General features: G+C 37.5%; 1 protein-coding gene across 2 annotated transcripts in view; it reads right to left on the bottom strand.

Moving 5' to 3' along the window:
• The window catches only part of ntrk3a (neurotrophic tyrosine kinase, receptor, type 3a), a 159,689-nt gene that overhangs the window by 25,569 nt on the left and 114,543 nt on the right, over positions 1-19,577 (bottom strand). For both annotated transcript variants that reach the window (XM_056740254.1, XM_056740255.1), the window contains exon 12: positions 8,095-8,283. In XM_056740254.1, coding sequence (XP_056596232.1) covers positions 8,095-8,283 — 189 coding nt within the window. The remainder of the gene's footprint in view (positions 1-8,094; positions 8,284-19,577) is intronic.

Below are 19,577 nucleotides of genomic sequence, written 5' to 3'. Positions count from 1 at the left end.
TCCCATCAATTACCCTGGAGTGAGGGGATTTTAAACAGAGAACCCGGCGCCGCCTTAGATGACGGCGATGGCCCTAATCATTGTCTCCTTTCGCTTTGATGATTTGGCATTTGGCTCCGGATGGGATGTTGTTATGGCTTCCTGCCTCTGAGAATCGAGCGCGAGGTGAAGGGAGCAGAGCAAGAAGATGAGAAGTGAGAGCAAAGAGAGCGGGTGGAGAGGACCGCCATGACCTTTTCTAGAGGACAGGATGACACGAGTCTCATTTGAGCTCGGTACTAAAAATCGTATCCGTTGTACTTTGTCTGATCATTACACGATTTAAAACTCAAATGCCTTTAGATCATGGCGAATGGCTTTTTTTGACATTTTGAGAAATGTGGTTTTCTGTCTATAAAATGAAAGTCAACTGGGGCCAGTGTTGTTTGGTTACCAACATTCTTCAAAATAATAAATCTTTCAATGACTCCGGTCTACAATACCTCCAGTCCTGTCTTTTCAAACAGGGAAGCGGTTGAAAAGATAACTTTGACTTCTATCCAAACAGTAAGCAGAATGATTACTCTTGACTTAAAATAAAAGAGCCTTTCGCGCTTGAAATCTGTTCCTTCAGCACTCGTATTCCATCATTCCCCTGCCCCTTTCTCTCCCATTTCCAAACAGCCTCTCTGTTAATGTCCTGCTAGAAATCTAAAGCTATCATCTAATTCAAACTGACAGATGATAAAAATAAGGATTCATTAACGCTTCGCCGCTACAGCGCCAGGAGGCAGAGCATGAGCTTATAAAATAATAGGACCTCAGACATATACGTATCTGTCATTAGGCCAGCAGAACTGCCCAGCGTCGTACCCCCTTCAACGCTCCCTAATAAGGATTAATTACATGCGGTGGTTACACCTGTAGCTAATGGGAGAGGGCCGACCGCAAGGTGTGCGCCAATCAGCGTGTTTTGTGTGTGAGCCAAAGCTCCCCGTGGTTCAGTGGAGAAGGTTATCAGTCTTTTAGATTGGCTTTGCTTCTTTTATGGCGAGTCGGCTGTCAGAGAGAAACGTATTAATAAAGTGCGGTGATTTAAAAAGGATGAGAAGTCTTTTGGTGATGCATTAAGGATGAAACTGACTAACTTCACTCACTTGACTTGCTAACCTTATTGTCCAACAATTCAGTTTTATTTCTCTAGTGCTTTTCAGAAATATGCTCATAAACAGATATATATATATATATATATATATATATATATATATATATATATATATATATTTATATATAAATAAACACATACAAAATAAATACAGCAAATAAGGCTAAAAATACAAACATGAAAACGATATAAATAAATAATAACACATTGACCTACTTTGAATGAATTACTTTACCTTACTTTACTAAATTAACAAAATAGTTACCTAATGGTCTTATCCTAAAACAATGTAATTTCTTAGTTTTTTTTCCTGTTATATAGTCATTTTTTTAATCATTTATATTTACATTTAAATAAAAGATAAATAAATATAAAAATATAAACCTTTAAATGTACAAACTAATAGATTTATTTAAAAATTGTAATTGTATTAAATTGTAGTTAAATAGAACAATAAATAAAAACATTTTAAATTCATAATTTAAAACAATTTATTAAATGAATTCAATTGTAAAACCTACATTTTAAATGCACTTCTTTAACAGCTTTAAAATAAAATATTAATTAAACAACACAAATTTTTATTTATTAATAATAAATGAATAAAAACATGAATTAAATAAACAATTTTGAATGTCTGTTAATTTGTACATTTAAAAAGATACATTTCTATATTTGAATTATTATACCGATAAACTAGTTATTTTATACAATATGATTTTGCCACTCTTGGTTCTCTTTACAAGTAGTCCATGCAGTAAACACTAGAAAAAAAAACATTTACAACTATCCTGACCGGTATTCATACCTATAACTATTTGTTACATGCAGACCTGCAGTGGAATCTATGGTATTTCTGTTGTAACAACACAGACCTGCACCCAAAACGGAGAGCATTCTGCCCCTTCTATTTAGATGTTTAAGGGGCACAGCAACGAATGATTCCAGAGGTGAGTGAGCTCTAAGTTTGCCATGTCTTTTGTGCACAATGCACAAAAGCAGGGGAAATGAGAACATGGCTTTCAGTGCAATGGGTTTCTATTGGACTCGATTGCAGTAAATAAGCTCCTAAAAACTCTCAAGAGTGCTGTTTGGGTCCATTCAGACACTTTGGCAATTTCGGAACAAAATACTTTTCTGGACTTTCTAATGGATAAGTGAGGAGGCCAGGCCCGCACATTCAGAACTTCTTTAGAGAGTCAAAAGAAAAAAATATCACTTGGTAGAAAACATCAGAGGGGTACAGGTTTTGCACCTGCTGACCTGAGGGTGGCTCTTAACAAGACATTACTCGACAGTTTTGAATAAATGGCTGGAGAAAAGTGTCCCACACTCCCGACCTCGGGTCCTGGGCTTCTCTCCAGGCTGACAGGGTGAGACTCTGAATCTCAGTGAACACATATGAAGCCCAGTTGGGTGACGACAATCTTGACAGATTTTTAGCTTGATAACTGTGGGCATTCTTACATGCAAATACAAATGATTGCATGAAGATTGCATGGTAACATGGTTCCTGCCATCGGTTGCATAAGCCACCTAACAACATATCCTAGTTGTGGCACAAATGTGCACCAGTTACCATTTAGGTACCACCATTGCAAATTTTCAAGCATTGCACTTTTCAACTGTCAAATATAAACTGAATTTTAGAAGTCTAGTATTTATTTGAGCTATTTGTAATGACACATTTTAATACATTTTTATGATTGATTGTATAATATATGTTTTACTTCTGTCTATTATGTAAGGAAAATAAATTCTCGAAATTATGAAAATGAAATGTACAGCTTTCAACTTCGGTTTACAAATAGTAGTAGTCACAACTCAAATGGATCAAGTAAGTTAATTAAAAAAAATGCAACTATGAAATTAGTATTTTAATTTAAGCTAAAATTTTGTTATATTTTAAATTATTAAAAATAAATCTGTTTAAAAAACACAAAATAAACACTTTAAGCATATGGGTTTAAAATGTAAGTTACTAAAAGGCCTAACATGACCGGTCTTACTTAAAATGTCCATTTGTAAGCCTTTATAAAGAGCAACTAAACTCCTGTAAAGAGCCAACACATATACTGTACATTCAAGAGCTAAAATAAGAAGATAACACAAAAATAGCTTCAACTGCAATCAATTCAGACAAGATAACAAAAGAAATCAGTTTAGGTAAAACAAGTCCATGCAGAACTTTACTTTTAAACAGAACGCCCTAAAATGACTGCTTCAAATGGTCCGTAAAATTTTATAGCTTCCATCCTCTCTAATCTCGCCGTAAGACAGAGATCGTCTTCTCGGTATTTGAAATTAAGGTGCTCTGTCAAAACAGATAAGGCTGTTCAATTCCACTTCCCTTGGTTTCTCAAAGACAGACAGTGAAAGAAATTCTCTGTCGTACAAAATACAAAGACTTAAAAAGAGATTAAAAAAAGTCTTTCAATGTTTCATTCTAATAATGTTCCAGATAGTCTGCTAAAGGTTTACTCAAGATGCTGTTCTGGTCCTCGTACACCTCTTTCTGACAATCCTCTATGAAGCCTATATTGTCTGAGTTGAAATCTTCGTTACCAATGTGACAGAAACTGCTGGCTGCTTATTTATTGACTTTATAGTCTACAGTGCCTGAACGAAATTTATATTCTCAAATGTGATGTGAAATTCTGCAGGGTCCTTCAATGGGTAATTGGGGTGGAACAATTTCACTGCTAAAATGCCAGAAGGTTCAGGGTTCAAGCCTGGAGAGAGATGATTACGGAGACACGGGTAATTGATGACCATTGAACGAAAGGTTCAGCGGTTTCATAGAGTTTATATTCAACAATGTACAACATAGCTAGATGCCTAAAGTAAAGGACAGCCGCATGTTAAACATGTAGCCAATAACCCATAATAATTGTTTTTCAGACCTGATGACCTGACAACTGGTCAAGTGGTGTCCTTGTCGTATGAGTTTAACTCATGAGTTTATACAATGCAAATCGACCAATGAGTGTGGAGATTAAAGCTTAGCCTTTAGATACACTTAAGGCTAATTCACACCGATCCAACAGACGCTAATCAATACCAACAAACACCAACATGCTAAATTTCCATTGACATTTATCCAAAAAACCTGTTTGTTGGTGTTTGTCGGATCAGTGTGAATAGAGTATCGTAGAGAGGAAATATTTTTGAAGCGAGTTAGCATTTAGCACTTATGGTTCCATTGCCCCAAAATCAATGGATTTTTTAAATGGGCTTTTGATTAAATGCCAAAAACAAGGTCTGTGGTTAAGAAGACGTTTTATTCTATGACACCAATCATAACCTGGTCGCGATTTTCAAAGCTTGATCGTGTCTTAAACACGCTGGTTACTAACAAGTTGGTGAAAGCGACTAAATCCTTTAACAACGACGTTAGACATCGTCACGCATATAAATCTCACCAATAATGCAACATGGACACAAATCCTTAAAAATGTGGAGGGATCTTCATTAACGGAGAAATCATTTACCATGAAACGCGTTTTTAATAACGTTTGAAAAAGTTGTCAGAGGCTTGGTGGTAGTGAGGTTGATATCGAGTCCCCCTGTAGTCTGTTTATAGCATCATGTTATCTTTATTCATCTGGACATTAAATTTCAGCAAATAGTGTGTTAATCTGTAAAGATTATCTTGAAAAACAAAATATGTAAACATCATAAACATTTGTTAATCTCAGATTTTATGTTTTGCGATCTTTCAAAAGTCTATGGGAAAAATTCATTGGTTTTTGGTCGAGGGAACTAGTGCGGTGCTAACTTCTGGGTTGGCCTACAAAATATGTCATCTCTGAACTACTCTTTTAGCCTTTAGATACAGCAATGTATGTAGAAATGTCCCCTAACCTACAAAGAGTCACTTTCCAGAGTAAACGATTTGCTACTTTGTAGCAATTAAATCAACATGCCACTAAAATTGTGCAATAAATAATTTTGTTCAATATTGTTATCAAGAAACGAGGCAAACAACAGTATCACGTCCCAAATCGGTGGTTTTGCTAAGTGCTTGTTGACAATTTTTGTCTTCTACTTTGAAGAAATTTAAGGCAAAGATCACATATACACGCTTTAAATGTTTCGGAGTACACTAGCTTGATTCTTGACAAGCGACATTCATTGGTAATGACCCACCGGTGCTAGTCACTCTTTATGCTAAACACTCGGTTCCACCTCATTTCAGGCCCTCGCGGGTAAAACCGAAAGGTACTGAGAAAATAAAATTTATAAAAGAGACCTGTGCCATTAATCTATTAGCATGCTAGCGCACGTCCGCGAAACCCTGCTGTAAACACACACACAAACACAAGCCGGGAGGATTATAAATCACTCAATTTGCCATTAAAGATTCATGCGGTTCATAACACGTAACTCCTGTGAATATGTATGTGTATCTTTATATACATATGTATGCTTTTGCATGCTTAATGTGATTTCGCACACTAACCATATTGTTCTTGTGCACCGGGTGGAGTGTTAATCTTTCAGCAGGGGTTTAAGAAAATAGGACCACTCGTGTTCAGAAACATAAACTGGTACATTTCAAGAACTTGGACTGAGAATCTATTTACTCAAAATATTAATAACTTTAGCTGGGCATGAACTTGGAAATTTTAGGTTACCAAGATTTTTAACCATTTGTTACCATAAAGCAAAATAATCAGTGAGAATCTAATAAAACAATTAATACTTAACCAACTACATTGGTTCCTCAGATATGGCTACTGATACTTCATTCCATCCATGTTCTTCTCTCCAAGTACAAAATGACACATCAAGATGCTTTATAACCGTCCATGTGCTTCTCCACAGCCACCAGACACTGTGTGATTGTGTATTTGCTTCACGGAGCAGCGGATATTGGCTTTGTTTGCCTAAGGCTCTGTCGTTTTTCATTCGTGTCCTGCCATTTTTTCCGGTTGGTATCTGAGTTCAATGTAATGTGAACAATTAAGGTCTCCTGGGTAGGTTCATAAACAACCTTACAGAAGATAGATAAGGATAGAGAGATGCGTATTGCTTGTTATATGACACATTTTATAATCTATACTCTTTGTCTTCTAAACATTTTATTTGAAGGCACAACCTAAACATCTCAGAGTCGACTTGGTATGTTCGGTTTATGAGTAAAAGTAAGGCAGAACTGTAGATCAAAGTCAGATCAATACAAAAGCAAAAAAAAGAAAGTTCTCTTTTTGGGTTACAAAAGAAAGTTACGAAAAATAAAACGTTAAACCTTGAGAATTTAAACTCGACTTCATTTCCTCGTTAACTAAAAATGAATATCTTTGGTTGCTTCGAGGTAATTCGACAATGCAACAATGCAGAATAATGTGACCAGAGATACTTAAATGCCTTCCAGTATTCCAAATATTGTGGCCAGCAAATTTGATCCAATTTAAAAAAGCTCCGTTAAGGATTTTCCCAATCTGGAGAAGGACATGGTTTGTGAAAACAAAAGGTAGCACCGTTTTGTACTGAGAATTCTATACTGGGTCAATTTGCAAATCATGGAATAGCTCAGAAGTAAAGAGCGAGAGAGAATAGAACAGTAATGCAGTCTGTCAGCCCGGAAATAATGTAAAATCCTAAAGAGAGATAATTCACAGATTAGTTCGGATCGTGGCCAAGTGGAAGACAATAGAACCCCAAAAGCTTAAAAGTCTAAATCTGACTTCTTTCCTCAGGTGGAAACCATAAAAAGGTTGGGCAGTTGAATAAAAATTACCATGTGAATAGGAGTCCATGGTGTCTTTTCACTCCAGTTAAGGAAGATTAAATAAAATTATTTGTATAAATGTTATAAATTTTTATTATTGTACATGATATAAATATATATAAAAAATATATAATATATCTACAAAAAAATATGTAATTATATTTTTTATGACAATTTGTCAATAAAATGTATTTAAGTTAGGGCTGTCAAACGAATAATCACGATTATTCGCATCCAGAACAAACGTTTACATATAAATTTTGTGTTTATAAAAACAAACACATACATGTATTTATTAAAGAAAAATATAAACAGTTATATATAATTTAAATTATTGGTAAATATAAATAAATAAATGTAAATATTTCCTAAATATGTGTTTAGAAATACATAACCAATATGGACAGTACACAGACATGAATAATGTAAACACAAACTTTTATTCTGGAGGCGATTAATAGTGGTTCATCGTTTGACAGCCCTAATTGAATTTGTATATGTGTGAATTAGCCTGTATTTTATCTTCACATATTTGTAGATCACCATCATCTATAGCATCACAAGCCTATCTTTGTACATTTTGGACCCTGGTTAAGGAGATCCGTTATGTAAAAAAATAATGGATTTGAAACAACACGCGCACAAATAAAAAAAGTTTAACACCAAACAGCACAAATTGGTAAATCGGTACTCCACAAAACACTGACTTAGCGTATGCGTTTAAGACTCTCCTTTGAGGCCTGGCTCAAATTCTTACATTTAAAACTATCGACTTTATTTCACTCCCTGTTTCCCGCTTCACCTCTCTTTCTCAAGCATAGATATGCTTTTGTCTCCAATTCGATCTCTAAGGCGCGTGAGGGAATTTGCAGCTGACCTGAATTTTAACCCACATTCAATTTGGTGTAAAAATATGACAGTACAGTATCCGCACTAAAACGTTTTGCGAACGAGAGGATTTACGCACTTCCTTAGCAGACTATAAAAATGTAGGAAAGGACAGAAATGACACAAATCACAGTAAATGCGTAATAAGTACAGAAAGCCGTCGTGGGCTTTTCAAACAGCAGTGATCTTCAGACTTTAATTGATTCAGTTCTGACTAATAAGACTCAAGTATGCAGTGGAGAGCTTGGGAATGTCCGCCACCTGCTGTATGGGACAAAGTCAGATTAGGGGACAGGCTGTTGGGGAGCGGCGGCCGTTTGGTACTCACAAGTGGTGGGCTTGTTGCAATTATGCCCGTGCCGGAAGTACTGCGGGTTCTCGATTACCGGGATACGTGTCATGCCAATCACCACGGCGTCTGGCCCGGCATCCAGGGTGCATGGGGTTATGATACCGTGGTTGACGTGGTGAAGAGGGCTGGCGGAATCTTCTTCTCCGCTGATCACAGCCACCGGTCCTGCAGAGAAGAAAAGATGGTCAAAAAGAGGGAAGCATCAAGTAAACTGCTTTGCTACAAAATGACATTTGTTGCTTTCACAGAAAACAAGCGCAGCATAACAAATTTTGCCAAATAAGACAGATTTCTCCGAATAAATGTCGTCTCGGATCTCCTCTGGCCTTTGCACACTTTTCTGTTGTTTTGGGGACACGAGAGTCGCCTTGGCCTGACTCAACCCAGGAGTCTCAGCTGTGGTGGCCCCAGGCCATCATAAACACTGACATCAGAAGTTTCCCCAAAGCCCTACGATTGGTTCATGTAGTCACATCAACACACAAATACACCCACGTCCAGATCCGGGCCTGCGATGATGTAATAAATAAATGACTCACTCCAAGTGGGGATTGTTGAAACCACAGGGCCAGAAATACAACACAATGTGGAGGAATGGGGATCTTGTCACAGTTTGAACTTTATTTCTGAAGAAGTTGTTTATGGGTGCATATATTAAAGTCTTGGCTGATAAAGCTATTGAACATTTTCGCTGTTAAACAGCAAAAAGTATAAACCCAACCAGAAAAAACGTGCACAAATGTTGTGACAACTAGCCCCGGTCTCTCTATACAGGACGCTAAGAATGAATTAAAGCAATGCAGGGCTGTTAAAGCTGTCATTCAAAGACTTGGAATGTGACAGTCAGTTTGACCTTTGAAAACTCACAAGGCCATTAAAGTTCATGAGGTCAGACATCTTGACACAAGGCCAACAAGGGAATTGGAAGCCCACTGACTACTTTTGAGCAAAAAGAGGTCAAATGACAGGAAAAAGGTTGAAAATAAGCACAACTACTTGAGTGTGAGAAAAAAGCAAGAGAGTTTCTAAAAACTGAAATATACATCCTACTCACAGAGAATACATATGTTTGTGCATCTCTTTTGACAGGCATCACAGGAGGGGGCTTGATAAAATAAAGATGCGAAGTGTAAACAAGAAGATAAACTGTATAAAGATGTGCACATTAAAGATAAAAAAGTGATAAAAGACAAATCTAATATAGTGCCATACTAAAAATGAGTTACAGGAACAAATTCAGACATGAATAACCTAAATATTGAACCTATAGACGTTCCAGCAGCCATAACATAAACATACGTAATGTGTCCCAAACTTCACTTCCGGTAGACCTCCCTCTGCAATAAAATCGAAAGCTGCTGAGTAGTTGTAATGTGATTTAATACAATAAATGTACCATAAAATATGAATAAAACTTAATATAAATTAAATTAAAACCAAACACAGTGACCATAAGTTATTTGGGGCCAGTCAATAAACAGTCTATAAAGACCAGATGATGTTACCTAGTGTAATTCAGAATTGCTTCGCATAACCTCCGAATAAAAGATTTGAGCTTTGTTAGTATAAAGACAAGCAGAAATCGAAATGAAATGAGCGGGCACAATCGTTTTACATGCCTATAAATAGAGATTATTTCGAGACAATAACTGCAGTCTGCTGCGACACATTTAAGCAGAAATCTTGGGAAAAGGACTTAATTAGCTTAAGCCGTTAAGACAGGAGACGATGCTCAGCTAGCTGTCAAATAACCCCTTCAGCTAACTGGGTTGTTAAAATGCTTTTCTTTTACTTAATTGGAAAGTCAGGGTCAAGCTAAAAGCCCAAAAGAACAATTAAAGTTATACTAACACGAATGAAACACGAATGCATGTGTTTTCAGACATTCACCTGACAAATAATCAAATATAATAATGAAGCAAATTACTGCTATCGACATTTTCTGTTTCATATTCTGTTTTTATAAGCTCCATATTAAAAGTTATTTTGATTAGCTCAGTTGTGGTTCTGGCTTTATTGTATATTAAGCTTACAGTAAAAGCAACATTCCTGCTTAAAATTCCTTTTTAATATCTACAGGTTATTGTTAGAGATACGCAAGGTCAGACGCTGCTGTAAATAAGCTTGAAAAATAAATACATAAACCATATCAAATGGCACTTTCAGAATCCTATTATACACGGAGGCACGGTGAATTGGAGATCGCATTCGCTCGCACTTGCCTGTTGCCGTTTCCAGTTAGGAACTCTATCGATAAAGTGCAGGAAACAATTCGTTAAAGCGACGGAACAGAAAATGGGAAGCGGGCCATCTCTGAAAATTCAAAGGCGTTGCAATTCTGCAGGACTTCCTGGGTTTTTATCTCTTCTGGGGAGCGTTTTATCCAGAAGTTGTCATTTATTACAAAGAACCTCCCTTCTCTGCCTGAGAAAAGAACAAAAACACACAAGAATCCGCCGAGTCTGTCGTCTACTTATCACCCAATTCTGAAAAAATATGTTTTTCGCAGGTGATAAAAAAAGACAGAATGAATAATATATAAATAAAATAAATGTAGGTCTTTCGAGCCATGTACTTGAGTTTCCCACCGGGACTACATGTTACATAAAGCACTTAAAATAAAAAGCTGAAGCACATTACAATGATAAATTATGTCTTCCACTTCCCAAACAACAAAAGCTTCAAGGTCAATAGTATTTATTGCCAACAAGTAAGCATTAGTTAATCCATTTTTCTACTTTTGCTTCCACAAAGATGCAAATGATATCTCTTGAATACGTCAATTGTCCTATTGTAGACAGAAAGGAGACCAAATAGAGCAAACAGAGACTTTTGCATAGTTTTCTTTTTTACCTAAAGGTCTATAATTATAATTCAGAAATCTTCAAATGAACTCAAAATGTTCTTTCAAGAGCAAATTATCAGAGCTATACGGTCCCCTTTAGTACTTTATTCTTGCTGTACATCAACCAGGGATGGATTACTGACCGGGCCAATGGGGCCAGAAGCCCTTGACTACCATAAGCCCGAGAGGGCTTCAAGGTTGCGCCATCCAGTTTGGTACAGAGAACCCACAACAATGAAAAAACACATTTATCTCTGTTTAATATGTGGGTCCCATAGCCTACATAAAAAATGAAATGACTAACAAATCATTGGAACTATGTCTTATGTTACTTTAATTTATTAAACTAAATATCACTTATTCGAAATTTACTTATGATTAAAATTACAGCACATTTAAATTGCATTTGCGGAATCTTTTGCTTAATGATTTGATCTTTACAGACATGTGTGGCAGGGTTTTTATGCGAATTTTTTTTATTTATGTGATGCATTAACTATATACGTGTATGTTGGACAGTTAATTAAAGACGTGTCATACGCCTTAATTTGGTCCATTGTTGATTTTTCGCTGAGTATCTAATATTTGACTTCTATAAACCATGTACAGATTATTTTTAGCGTAGTGCAAGCATTTGACGCAGATAGAGAATTATCATCTTAACTTTCACTTTCTGTATCTGTGAATGCGCAGCTAAGGGAAAGAACAGAAAAATGATGGGAAGGGGTCCTTTGAGGTAATTGGCCCCGGGGCCCTTTTAGGTCACAATGCGTCCCTGACATCAACACTTGTTCTCCTTTCAATTCGAAACATCAGAAACCCCTTGAGGGAAAATAGCACAGATTTCCATTAAGTCACTTGAGCTGTAATAAGAAACCTTAATTTGTCCTCTAGGTTGGCCAAGCTCAAGCATTACACCACCGAGACAATCAACTACATCTGTGTAAATACTTTCAGAGGTGTAAAAAGATTCTCCAGGCTTCCCTCGCTGGTTAAACACAGATGATATGGGTTCACTATCATACAGAGTTCAACACATAGGAAGCTCTTGCAGAGTTGTTAATTAACACTGAAAATAACTTCGGCATCCATCCGTCCCCTCCGAACACATGCGTTGCACATTCAAACACTCACACATGCACACAAATTATCACCTTACTGCATGTAGCACAGTATCTTCGCACATTTCCTGCTATATGAGTGACAGTGTTACATGCTACTCGGGAGAGATCGGGTAAAATAAGTTATCAAGTAATATTAAATAATAAGCCCTTGACGATGGCTTCACCTGACACGTAACAACCTTAAATTTCATTTGCATATTTATTTGTACAGTACATCTGTGTATTGAAGTGCTTATTTAATTCATTTTTCGATTAATATTCCTACTCTGAGTGTCAAATATGATACACAGATGCACAGTATCAGCGAACACATGACCCAAACATCGTTTATCACGACAAATTCTGGGTTGGCGGAAAATTAAATCGCACGCATTTACAGACACGCATAATCAACTATACCTCCTCCTTTATTATTTTATCTCTATTCGTTTTCACGCTTACTGTACTCACACATCGGCTTTTAAACACGCACGCACCTTCTTAGCAAAGGTGACAGGTACGATTGATCCTGTTTATAAAGCCATCTGAACCCTGCTGCTTGAGTGCCATTTGCCTTGAGTTCATATCTCTGGCTTTGATGTTGAAAGTGCGCCCTGCACTTTTCGTATCTCAGGTAGCTATAAAAGATAAAACAGGCTCCGTCCAGGCTCACTTCTCTCGTGTGGCAATTGTGCTCTGATTGCAATGCAAAGCAGCCGTGGAAGACCAGCACGAATAAATTACTCACATTACTTCTTCTGATCTCACCAACGTGAATTGAAGTGCCTCCTTGACATCAAACCACCTCGCACCGGAACGAGAGAGAATGAGAGTTAGCGACATGGGGATAAAAAGAGAATGATTCATACGTTTCTTAGTGATTGGAAAAGGTAAGGCTGAAAAATCAGGTATATGGAAACACTCAAGTCACTTCCTGTGACCCTAATCGCACTGTCTGCTTGGCTCGTCGCCGTTTAAACCTTTGTAATTGCCTGAGTCTCTGTTTTTTCGTTTCTTGATTTGCGAATCGCCCGGATATGTCTACAATGCCCCTCGTTGTCAGCCGCAATGACAAAACTCTTTTGTTGGGTAAACAGAGTATATGAAAAGAGAATCGGCTCCCCCGGTGATCTGATTGCCTGGAAGGCACGCGTCTACGATGCAGTTATCACCCTGATACTTTTCTCTTCGAACATCCCCTTCATTTTTGTCCAGTTAGGCGGGTCTGGAGTCGACTGTCGTTGGCAAGAAAACATTCACAATAAACTTGGAAAAGTGAGGGACCTGTCGGACCGCACGATGCCTCCAAAATAAAGGGATAGACAGAGATATAGATACAGACAGATAGACAGAGTTCAGTGACGAAAGCTACAGCCCATGCCATGCGTATCCTCGTTGTACAGGGTAACATCAATCCTGCACCTCTGCAGTTGGGACTAACTATGACAAAAAGGCATGAACACAAAGGCCGTCAGTCATCTTTATGTGTTTAACAAAGTAGGCCATAGGAAATTTGTCGGCCCGGCACAAAATTCAACGTTCGCTTTGTTTATAGCTGTATAAAGCCTGCGGAGCTCAAGGGGAAGGACAGTATCCACCTGATTGGACGGATGAAGAGCCACAGGTCTCCGCAGGCACAAATCAATCACACTTGTCCATTCGCCCAATACGTGTGAGTAAGAGTGCGAGAGAGAGGGGACGAATCAAATTACAAGGACACTTGTAGGAGGCTACAACATATTCAGAATAAAGAATCAACTTGTAAAAAAAATGGTGTAAATACAAATTTATTTAAATGAACTATACACCGTCACAAGAGTCAGTATGCGTGATCTTGTCAATAGCTCAATGATCTACCCAGCTGCATTATATAGAAGCATTCATACACATACCTGAAATCTGTCATGCTCGTGTTTCATAAATGAGCTCTGTCTATTCAGATTCCTTAAGGTCTACTTTAGCAGGTACAATGTGAACAGCAGGCCACCCTTAAGTGAAATCATGCCACTGCTTGAGTAAGTGTTAGGGTCATAGTTCGATTTTCCAGAACAGCACATGCTGATAAAAATGCATACTAAGATAGATCGCTTTTGATGGAAGTGTTTGTCAAATGCATAAATGTAATGTAAATGACACCCACACGCGCGTTCATGAAACCATGGAACGCTTGGAACCTGTGAATCACACCAACGTGTCAATGTTCACATTCACAAACACTTGCAAAGCTGAAATGTTCCAGACTCAGCAAAATCCAGTCGGCAGAAACAAAGCTAGGTCAGAACGTACTGTTAATAAATGTGATGAAGCTCCGTTTGAGTCTAGCAGAACTAAAAGTATTTCAAATTTCCTTGAGTGCAATTGTTCAGGTATAGCGGGTACAGTTTGGCCCAGACAAACATTTTATTGCTCAGATGTTGCTGTGCATGAAGTTTCAATTATTTTTAATCAGTATAAATTTTCTATTTTCTCAGTGAACACTTTACTACGTTATAACATCTATTCATTAATATTAGCAAATGCATTAGCTTATATAAACAAACAATGAACATATATTACAGCATTTAGTCATCTTTTTTAAATACTAGTTATCGCCAGTACAGTGGTTCATTGTTCGTTCATCACTGTTTGATAACTATTGTTAACGGATAACACTTACGATTTAAAAAATGTAAATGTTGAAATTAACCTTAGCTAGGATTATTAAATGATGTAGAAGTATTCTTCATGTTAGCTAATTTATGTAAGGAATAATTGACTCCGGCCTGTAGAATACTAAGAAAAAAATGCACACCCCGAGCTGGTGATGCGGCCATGATGTCAGCCAATCAGAATGAAGCATTCCACAGCGCCGTGTTATAACTAATGTTAACTAATGCAAACAATGGATCCGTATTGTTGCATTTCTGCAACAAAATAAATAAAAAATATTAACTAAACCAAAGTTAAGAAGTAAACTAAGGTAAACTACAGTCAATTAAAAAAGGTGTCAAATTCATAATTCAGGTAATGTGGTATTGGAAATTATTAAAAGTTTGTGTTAACATAATATATGTTTGTGCATATTCATTTTGTATTTATAAAAACTTAAACATGCATGCATTGTTTAAGAAAAAAATTATATATAAAAAAAATTATATAATTAAAATTAAATTAAATAAATTAATACATGTTAATATTTTCTTAATATGTATCCATGTATGTGTATGTGTTTATAAAATCTAAAATTCACATGCACAGACAGACATACTGTATGTTATTGAAATACAAACTTTTATTCTGGATGTGATTAATGGAGAGTAATCGTTGACAGTTCTTTTTCTGAAAAGCTTACGGAGATAATAAGGATATTACTAGAGTTGATTTGTCAAATATCTGAGCACTATTAGAATATTTCTGCTCTTCATTTGCTCTCTATCAGAAAGAAATGTAATTTTATAGAGACCTTATTTTATCACCCTTTCCTATATTTGCAGTAAGACTATTGACTGACCAAGATTTATATACATAAACCAATAAAACAATTGCTGGATAATTGCACCTACAGGACTGGTGGTCAGGTTAACAAGTAACTTGTTGACCCCGTGTGACCTTGACCGTTTCACCACTCGGTGTCGGCCGGTTTACACTGTGAGTGATGAAACGAAGCAGGACCTGCCAATATCCCTCCAACCCTCCGAATGATCATCCAGTATAAAGCTATTTTCTTAAGTGCAGCGAGATCTGTGACTGTAAATCAGAGCGATGTGAACGGATGGTGACGCTTAGGTGCACCTGAACCCTCCATGCGGTATTTCAGGCACACAGACCCCCTCCAGCGCATCTCACGAGAGGGTTAAAGAAACAGGATGGAGGGAGCGGGTGAGCGCAGAACACATATATCAACTGGAATGGTGACAGCCACACACATTCATCGCACAAGGAAAACATTTGGCTGATTGTGCTCACCGCAGTAAGGTTTCACGTGGCTGGCAGGTGTTTGATTCCTGCGGAATGCTAATGACCCTGATCCCCAAGGCATAGTGAGAGAGATGGAGAGGGATATGACAGAGATACATGCTGGTCCTTGAAAGAGAGATCAGGAAGAGACTGTGTGACAGAGAACTTTAACCGTGGGGGGGACAGCTCTGCATTTAGGGGGGTAATTACGCTTTAGGGGAGACTGGGGCTAATTGTCACAATTTATCTTCCTGCAATTCAATTAAAGAGACAGTTAACCCAAAATTTCTATCATCAGCTGCTCACCCTCATGTCAGTCCAAAGCTGTATGACTTTCTTTCTTCTACAGAACACAAAATGAGATATGTTGAAGAATGTTGATAACCATACAAAATTGGCCCTATTGATTTACATTGTATGGACACAAAACCAGACATTTCTCAAAATACCTTCTTTTGTGTCACACACAGGTTTTGAATGACACGAGGGTGAATAACTGACTACTGATTTTTTCCCCCACAGACCTAAACAGGGGCATGTTGTCACAGTACATGGGGCAAGTTGTCACAAGGAGAACCTGCCAATTACAGACAACTTAATAGCTTTGAAAAACATTCAAAAACCATTCAAGCTGTTCTGTTTTGACTATCAGATCTTGTCATTAAAAAAAGCACCGTGGACTAAAACACGGAGGTCAAAAATGATCGTTCTTCACACGCAGTGGTGCAATATGTCAGCATAAACCCAGAGACATAGTCACAGGGGTAAACAAGCAAGCTGGTGGAAACAACAGAGAGCATGCTGGGATATAGACAGGTAGAGAGATAGGCAAGCAGGAAGTGAGGCCACGGGGGAATTGAGGGGACAGAGAGACAGACAGAATGCAGATAAACTATCAGACAGAGATGAGATGAGAGTCAGCAGGGACCACAGGGGCCGGCCCTCTCATTTGTTATCCACCCAGGCAGACGAAACCCTATGTGTGGTTTTATTGAATAGTATCCATTTCTGATGTATCTCTAGTGCACATGTAGATGTGATGCAGACAATAGGGAGGGTAGATTTGAATGATACAAAAGGACGACCATTCAGTTAGACTGAACACAAAAACGTCCATACAAATGCTGCACACACAGTTAACATACTGTATACTGCAGAAGTAGTAAGTGTAGCGTGGTAGTATGCTATTTCCAACAAAGAGATCATTTTCTTGCTCTCACCTTTCCTCCCTAACGGTCTATAAACCTTCCTGTCATCTTTATTTCTCCGACATCTTCTCATTCAGCTCCTCAAAGGTCTCTCTCTCTTTCCCTCTCTCTTTCTGCGGGCAGGTGCATGACCAAATGAATACAGATTCTCTGGATGTCTCAGCATGATGCGCCTAATCAGACGGCTCGCAGGAAGTATGAACACATAAATGCACCTTGTTCTGGCCACCACATGTATCAGCGATACCCCCTGTCACCGTATTAGAGCCTCTTGCTTAATGTATCTTCTCCACCAGAGAGGAGGATAAAGAAAACTAGACAGAGAAAAGGAGGTATAGTATGCTCATTTTCTCCCCAATGTACAAAAGTGCATTCATGATAAATATGATTGCGTAGATGGTCAGTTCCAGATGTGTCTTGTGTGAATTATGCAACGATTATACAACGATCATTTCATTAATAAAAAAATATTGTGTTATCGGCTTGAATACTTGGTCATCTTTGAATGTTATTTTAGCCCTAAATGCCATAAAAATATGTATTTGGAATACTTGAGCAAACTTACTTGAATCTGTTTTTTTCTAAACCTTTGACTTGTAGTTTAATTTCACTACTGGACTAAAAATTGTCTCAAGGGCTAAGAAATCTGCCTGCACTCTGCCCTGCCAACATTTTTTAAACAAACACTTTATGCACCGACTTCCTGCAAAACCGAAAAAATGATTTTAGGACAAATGTTCTCAGGCAGACAAGAGAGCCGTGAGTGCATTTGTTGTGCTGTAGACTTAAAATAGTTTTTATGTTTCATTATTCATGTACATTGCTGATCGCACACCACTGTGATGCAGAGATTAAGGAAATTAACTTAAAAAAATCTGCAATACACAGCTTTAAAAGTTATCCCATATGAACCGTTTACTGTAAAGGCAAGAGTAAGCCATTTAAAATTCATTAAAGATATAAACTGAAAATATGCATGTTTAGTAGATGGCAAAAAACAGATTTAAACGTTTATTTTTAACATCACGCTTTTAGAATGAATCATTATAAAAAAGATAAAGTGTATAAATACTTCATTGTTTTATATTTAAATAATAATACAATTAAAATAATAATAAAGTAAATAAATAAAATAAAAAACAATCGAACAGCCGATGATCAGGGCCTATATTTCCTTTGAGGACAGGAAAATGTTATGAATTTGTGATCAGTATAGAAAATGTCAAGAAACATCATCAGTTTGATGTTAATGGTATAGTCAGTATATGCATTAATAACATTCAGAAAGTTAAGAAATATTAATTTAATCTTCAGAATCACTCTGAATAATCGGATCTCGGCATCGTGGAGAAATTTTGCATCAATGCATCTCTAGTATTTTTTATTCATATTTTCATCTCGACAGTAATAGAACTTATTGATTTGATCAATACTTCAATCTTTTATAATTTCTTCAGCAAGGACCTGATCTACAGGAACCCTAAATACAGTATAAAACTGCCCATTATTTATGTAGTGCATTTTATTCATCCTCCTGCTCTTCCAATGATTTCAATCGCTACTAAATAAAGGTTGACTTAATAAAGCGTTACGGTGCCTAGCCAATATGGCATATCTGCATAGTTCATTCATAACAGCCTCACACAATGAGCCACAAAACTAGCTAATTTCAAGATAAGGTGGCACTATGAACCTGCTCCCTTTGGATTGCTTTTTCTTCCCACAATGCTTTGAGTGTCGATTTAAGCAACAGGGACAGATAACTGCGATTCATTATGCATCGCTATAGATAAAGCCCGCTAATCCCGAGGAAAGCTGTGATAACATGTCCTTCCTCTTGTCAGCAATAATAGGAAACAAAACATAACCTTCACGAGGTGTGAGCGCACATATGTTCCCAACATGCCGCCGGTTGTATCCACTGCAGCTTGTATCAGTGAACTGTACTGGCCAGACGGAACAATCAAAAGCGGCGACTAAACTGTTCAGACAGGTCAAGGTTTTTCATTTCAAAGCCATCAGTGTATAGAGATTGACACGACCTCTGCCGCCACCCTCCTCCCCCACCTTCTGGCCTCTCCCCTCTTCGTAATTGGTTTACTCCCCAGCGTGGCGGCGAGTGATGTCAGTGCTCTGTCAGAGCGAGCGTCGAGAAAACATCAAACAGACAAACAAATCGCTCTCTCTCTAAGATGTGCATCCGTTTACCCTCCCTAACGCGCTTATTGGGATCTGAAAAATATATAGCCATCATTTACGGCGGCGACACATTTACACTACTTTATTGGGGATTTACATTAGAGGGGATAAGAAACCAGAATTACTTACTTCAAGCAAACACGACACCCCTAGACCAATAAATCCCAT

The sequence above is a fragment of the Triplophysa dalaica genome, chromosome 24 (genome assembly GCF_015846415.1).
Source record: "Triplophysa dalaica isolate WHDGS20190420 chromosome 24, ASM1584641v1, whole genome shotgun sequence".
Classification (NCBI taxonomy): domain Eukaryota; kingdom Metazoa; phylum Chordata; class Actinopteri; order Cypriniformes; family Nemacheilidae; genus Triplophysa; species Triplophysa dalaica.
The sequence above is the reverse complement of the archived record's forward strand: the minus strand, read 5'-3'. Positions and strand labels throughout refer to the sequence as shown.